Source organism: Triplophysa rosa, linkage group LG22, assembly GCF_024868665.1.
Source record: "Triplophysa rosa linkage group LG22, Trosa_1v2, whole genome shotgun sequence".
NCBI classification, from domain to species: Eukaryota; Metazoa; Chordata; class Actinopteri; order Cypriniformes; family Nemacheilidae; genus Triplophysa; species Triplophysa rosa.
Window position 1 is genome coordinate 17,306,684 of NC_079911.1, and position 6,000 is coordinate 17,312,683.

The window sequence follows — 6,000 nt, forward strand, 5'->3', positions numbered from 1 at the left end:
CTTTGACATCCGATTCAGAAGTTTGAGACAAGAGTTTTATATTTTGCTGTCTAATATGATGATATTCAGAAACTTTAAAGTGAATATTTAGAGTCTTTGTTACTTAAATTGGAAGAAATGTCGGTTTCATTTTCTTCTTCTGCTATAACAGTACCACTCTTTCTCGTGACTTCCCTTAAATTCAAAATTCACATTCATTTTGACTTCTGCAAGCAATTAAGCCTGATGTTTTTTTAAAGCTGCCACATGATGTTTTGTTTGGTTTGTTTTACAAATGTAGTTTATGTAATAATGGTTATTTTAGTCCTCTCAGCCTTTCTAATGAAGTTCCTTTATTTTATGACGCATTCAAAAACCATGTATAAAACAACCGTTCCTGAAATTATGACCCATCCTGTAGATCTATAGTAGAACACACCTTACAAATTACCTAAATTCATCCAAACCATGAGTTCATTTCTGATGTTATTTGTGATTTAAATATTCACACGTAGGTATATTCAGCAAAGTGATGTTGTATATGTACAAAATTAGCTTTTAATGCCCCTTTGTGGATTAAACGATCAAAATATGAGGTGTATGGTACAAAATGGAGAAAACAAAACTTAATACAGTATATTTACTGGACAAATTTATTTGGCATAAAAATCAAACATCATCATATATCAGGGAATGGGTTTTATTCTAATAAACAAAGAAACGCATAGAAAAACAAAGTATTGAGAATTTGATCTGTTAGTAATATTTTGTTGTTCTTCTCACTACAGCAGTCATCATTCTGACTCTTGACTTATAACTTTCTCTATATATTCTTGTATTATCTGTATTGGAAAACATCCCCATGTGGTCACTTCTGAAAATCAGGTGATATCTTGATGCAAGTTTCTGTATGCATTTCATCAAACATGAATGTGGTATTGCATTTACAAGACGCCACAAAATGTTTGTAGCTTGGCTTTATTTTTATTTTTTTTTAATTGACACTCCCATGTTTATGTGGATTTGACAAATGACCATATATGAAAGAGGAAATGCGAACAACATCACACCCTGATTCTTAGAGTGTTCATATTAGACATGTCAGAGTTTATGTGCCCACAAACTATCAACAAATTCAAATGAAAACAGTACCATTTACATTAAATACTAAGATAAAATTACATTTACGACACTGTTATTATTGTTCTGTCACACGTTTAAATTGCAATGATACAGGGAAGAGACATACAAGAAATTCAGTGATGCAGCACGACCACTTCCGACGTTTATATCTGTTGCATGAGACACAGAAACACTGACTCACGGTATCACAACAGACAAAAACTGGATGAGCAGGGGTGTGGACTGGGAATCTCGTGTTTCATAGCCTCACATCCTGTGTGTTACTTGGGTTTACAGATTCCAGCAGATTGCATAACTGATCTCGGGCCAGTTTGATCTGCACAGATACTTTACTATTGTGCTTTAAGATAAATGAGCAACTGCTTGAGTTGCGTTGATATTTACCGCAGTGCTTCCAGCATTACTAAGGCTCTAATGAGGAAGTTACAAAAGTGTAGAAATTCAGCGGACACTCCAGTAGCCTAAACACCACGAGAACGACGATTGCATAACTACAGAGAAGACCTTAAAAGCCCTGTTGAGGAATTTTGGACTTGTTTCATAATACACTAATTGTCTCCCTGGATTGTGCCATCAATTCACCTACAACATTATTGTTTTTTTTCCTCCATGAAAAAGAAAGTCTATGAAAAGTTTACGACTATGAAAATGAGAGTCTGCTATATCTATTTTATATTAAGCTTGAATATGTTATTAGGCTATTTCCCTTAATAAAACAAATGCTTAAAAGCAAATGTAACACAACCATTTTTACCATCACAAACAATTAACAAGCTCAAATTAATAAAACTGTTGCCTTCTATACATGGAAATGAAGTTTGACCTTCTTTAACTATATGCATATTAATGCATTCGAATGATATGGAATAATAAAGGGGCATTAAAAAAGTGATGGTGAAAGAAATAATTAAGAGTTTGCAGTTTCGAGGTCAATAGTCAAATAAACACACAAAAGATTAGATTTTCTTGCTTTTATTAAAGCTCTTTGAAATCTTTATACTCAGTTTTTATTTCGTGCAGGATTACAAAACATTGTATTGCACACATTGAAAAAAACACATTTACAAATGCACATAAACTTATACTGCAAACAACTAAAGCTAATAAAAGAAATAGCCTACTGTTTCAATGCAATATCTGGATGTTGATTCAACAAGAACTTTTGTCCAGATTTTTTTTTACGTCACCTGGCCTGCAGGGAAAGCTCCTGCGTGACGTCACGTCGGTGTAAATTTCCTTCTTTCAAAGCGCTTCCGCTTCCTCGAGGGAAATTCCCGCGTGAGGTCGGGTGTCTATAAAACAGACACGGGCACAGGACTGTCATTCATTCAGGGAAAGCAAAGCATCTAAAGAACACTTTAAACTAACTTACCATCTCAGTGTTTATTTTATAACGATGGACTGCGAGGGAGTTAGCCTGTTTGTGTCTTTTGAGTAAGTATCCCAAATTAAACGCCTTTTATTATTTCATATTATTTTAATAGTTTAGTAACCGGATAGTGCACGCAACATCTCTATTGTCTTTTATTTGCGGTAAAATTTCTTGTTATTCTGATTGTATTTTTGATTTGTTTCAGAAACTCTGCATTTCACTCGGACAGCGTGTTGGAGTTTGATGAAATGGATTGCTCTCTGGTGAGTTCTTTTTCTGATTCAAGTTTCAGTATTCAATCACATGTAAGCAAACACACGTGTGAGAATATACGCTTGTTTCTCTTCAGAATGGAAGATGTGACCTGCATAAAGCAGTGAAAGTGGAGACGAGGACTCATCATCACAGCATGAAGCCGGTGGTGAAAATCGTTATTGTTATGCATAAGATGATGAAGTCCTACAAACAACCATCTGAGAGTGGTCGTCATGAACTGCACACTTTCATCATGGAGAATGTGCTTGAAGGTACCACTGACAACCTTTACTCTCTATGCTGGAGACTTCAGCTAAAACCCTTTGTTTTTTAAACAAACAAGTTGTTCAACCTAAAGTATTATGCTAGTATGCTTGTTTTAAGTTTAAAACACGAACATATACTTTGTATACTTTTTATGTGCTTCTCAGAAATATAAGGTGTGTTCGACTTCATGCGGCGCCGCAAGAATCTTCAGGGGTATATCACATTACCGCGAGAGGGAGTCGAGAGCCCACTGCTCCATATGCTTTTGAATCACTCTCGCGATAACGTGATGTCATCCGCCTGTCGGTTCTAGCGGCGCCGCGTAAAGTTGAACAAGCCTATACTTTATTTACCTCTCAGAAATGAAAGTTGACGTCTGTATAAATCAAGTAATTTTAATTTAATGAGAGTAAAATCCGCTACAAGTATTTAAATAGTAAACTCCGAAACCTTTAAGATCTCACTTATAGTTCAGTTGCGGCGGTACAAACAAAGAAAAAGTCTAACATAAGAGTACACAACTAAAGAACACTTACAAGTATACTTTTATCGCCTGAAACGTGGGTCAATTTAGTAGCACATAGTATTGAAATAGTAGCCTTAAAAGTACACTTGGGGCTGCTACATAAAATATGCTTGTACTGAATAAAATGAACTTCAAGAATACTTCTTTTTTGTAAGGGAGCTGTCTTTGCTGGTTTCTAGCTGGTTCAAACTAGGATAATCAGTGGTGGTCTTGGTATAACTTGCTAGACCACCTTGGACCAGCTAGAATCCATATGGCATGACCCGTTCTATCCAGCAGATCAGTCACGTGCTGACATCATCAATCGAAGAATATTAGTTTGTACTCCTGACTGATGCTGTGCAAGACTCATCGATCTCTGTTTTGGTTTCCACAGAGCGGGTCGTTAGTTCGGCTAAAGCAGGACCACGTTACACCAAGTCGAAGGTTTTACAATGTTCTGTGTGTGATCAATATCAGAAAACTCTGATTCGGAGCAGCGGAGATCTTCGTCTGAAGGCAGCAACTCTGAAAGGAGGGAATATCCATCAGAAAGGTACTTTTAGAACACAAGATTTCTCATTTATCTTTAGAAATGTCCTTCTTTCCAATTCAGCTGCCAGTAATTGTTTACCTAAACATTTTTCCTGTTTTTCCAGTTCAGTTTAATCTATGCACATACGTATCGCCGAGTTCCAGCGTGGCTGATTCCCAACCCGTGTGTTTGGGAATTTCTAACAGCAGTCTCTATCTTGCTTGTAGCAGATCGGACTCATCGAATCTTCCAAAACTGGAGTTAAGGGTTAGTACAATCAATCACTTTCTCCAAAAACCTTCACATAAAGATACTTTCAGACATCAGAAATTAAGACATTAAACTAAATCCTTTTTTTGTAGGAGATCACTGACACCCTGAACACCATTGAAGCCAATGATCCAATGGGCTACGATCACCTGCTCTTCTACAGGAAACAGAGCGGCGTGGCTTACAACACTTTTGAGTCTGTTAAATTTCCTGGCTGGTTTATTAGCACAACGTTCGAAGATTTTGAGGAAGTGGAAGTGTGTCAGCAATCTGTTAACCACATCAGCTCGTTCATGCTGAACGTTTAAGACCTGATCCGGAGCTGTTAAACAGATCTCATTCAAGAAACCTCGAGTATGTACCAAGTACAGTGAGTTATCTGAATATGTTGATTATTACTAACCTGCGAGGGTTTGTCATGTATGGACATCTGTGTCACTCCATTTTTTTATTTCTTATATTGTAGTAATGGTAAATTCACATTGAATTCTTTGACGTGTATAAATCTGTCTGTAATTTATTTTGTATTTATTTTATTTAATTATTTTGCACTTGGTTTTGTATTTTGTTTTTGTACTTTTAAAATAAAACTTAAACATGGGCATGACTTGTCACGGTTCATATCAGTACTTCAGATCATAAGATCTAGTTCAGAGTGGAAAGTGATTCATTCAAGTCTAGCATTGCAAGTGTTAAGAATCACAAACTTACACGAGGTTTGTCCTGAGTTGATAAGTATGAGAGCGCCCTCGTGTGGCATAAGAGAGTCACTGTACTCTAAAGTCATGTTCAAGTGGCTTTAAATGTAATTGTGAACATATCATAGTTTAACAAATTCCCAAAATGTCATATAGTTCTAATTTCAATAGGAGAGGAAGCTTAAGGAACAAGCTTTTTTTTATTCACGCACATTGGGATCTTTTAAATGTCAGATTCATGTTGCCCTTTGGACATCTAGGCTCCCATAAGAAAGTAAAATCAAAGATGATATCTCTTTAATATCTCAGTTATTCGTCTTAAGCCGGGTTCAAATTGTACGATTTTGGGGTGTCCCAGACGAAAGATGACAACCGTGGCGATTTCTGTGGTCGTGGCTCCTAAACGCTGCTCCTACGTGGTGAGAGAGACTGAAACACGGCCGTTTCTTGCAGTGTCCGAAATTTGGCTTGATCGTAGTACCTACTAGGGTTCTCACGGTACCATAAACATGTCTTACGCAGGCATGTGCAGAGGGGGGTGCTTTGGGGGCCTTGAGCCCAGGGCCCGGTTGCATAAAGCACCTTAAGTGTAATTTTCCCTTAAGTGTGTCCTTAAGTATACCTTAAGTTTTACTTAAGTTATTCTCCTATTGTCTTTGGTAAAGGAAAATCACCCCTTAAGTGTCATACTTAAGGGAAAAACTTAAGGTGCTTTATGCAACCGGGCCCAGGCCCTTTTTCTTCCTCGAGAGAAACTTTTTCTGGGATTTTATTATTAATGGATATATGTATGTGCGTATGTGTTTCTATTTGCGCACGGCTTTCCCTGGCAAACCATTAGAAAATGTCTGGTCAGGTTGGGAAATGTTGAGAGTTCCGATGCCTTTCTCCCATCCGCGTCTCCACGCAGGCGCGCAGCCGCACATAGCGCACACGCGCAGCTGCACGTTTGGCACATCAGGCAGAGAGCCGCAGA

At 37.5% G+C, this 6,000-nt stretch overlaps 1 protein-coding gene across 1 annotated transcript; it reads left to right on the forward strand.

Annotated features, from left to right (window-relative positions):
* The first annotated feature begins 2,422 nt into the window (after positions 1-2,422).
* il1b (interleukin 1, beta) lies at positions 2,423-4,933 on the forward strand. Its single transcript, XM_057320415.1, has 6 exons — positions 2,423-2,556; positions 2,700-2,757; positions 2,844-3,021; positions 3,919-4,077; positions 4,181-4,323; positions 4,419-4,933. The coding sequence occupies exons 1-6, from the start codon at positions 2,519-2,521 to the stop codon at positions 4,632-4,634; spliced, it is 792 nt and encodes a 263-aa protein (XP_057176398.1). The 5' UTR covers positions 2,423-2,518; the 3' UTR covers positions 4,635-4,933.
* The last annotated feature ends 1,067 nt before the right edge of the window (positions 4,934-6,000 follow it).

Bases quoted from the DNA above. Each gene is read 5' to 3' on its own strand.
- il1b (XM_057320415.1), top strand. From the start codon at position 2,519: ATGGACTGCGAGGGAGTTAGCCTGTTTGTGTCTTTTGA. The intron at 2,557-2,699 runs GTAAGTATCCCA...GATTTGTTTCAG, and splicing joins AGCCTGTTTGTGTCTTTTGA to AAACTCTGCATTTCACTCGG. The intron at 2,758-2,843 runs GTGAGTTCTTTT...GTTTCTCTTCAG, and splicing joins ATGAAATGGATTGCTCTCTG to AATGGAAGATGTGACCTGCA.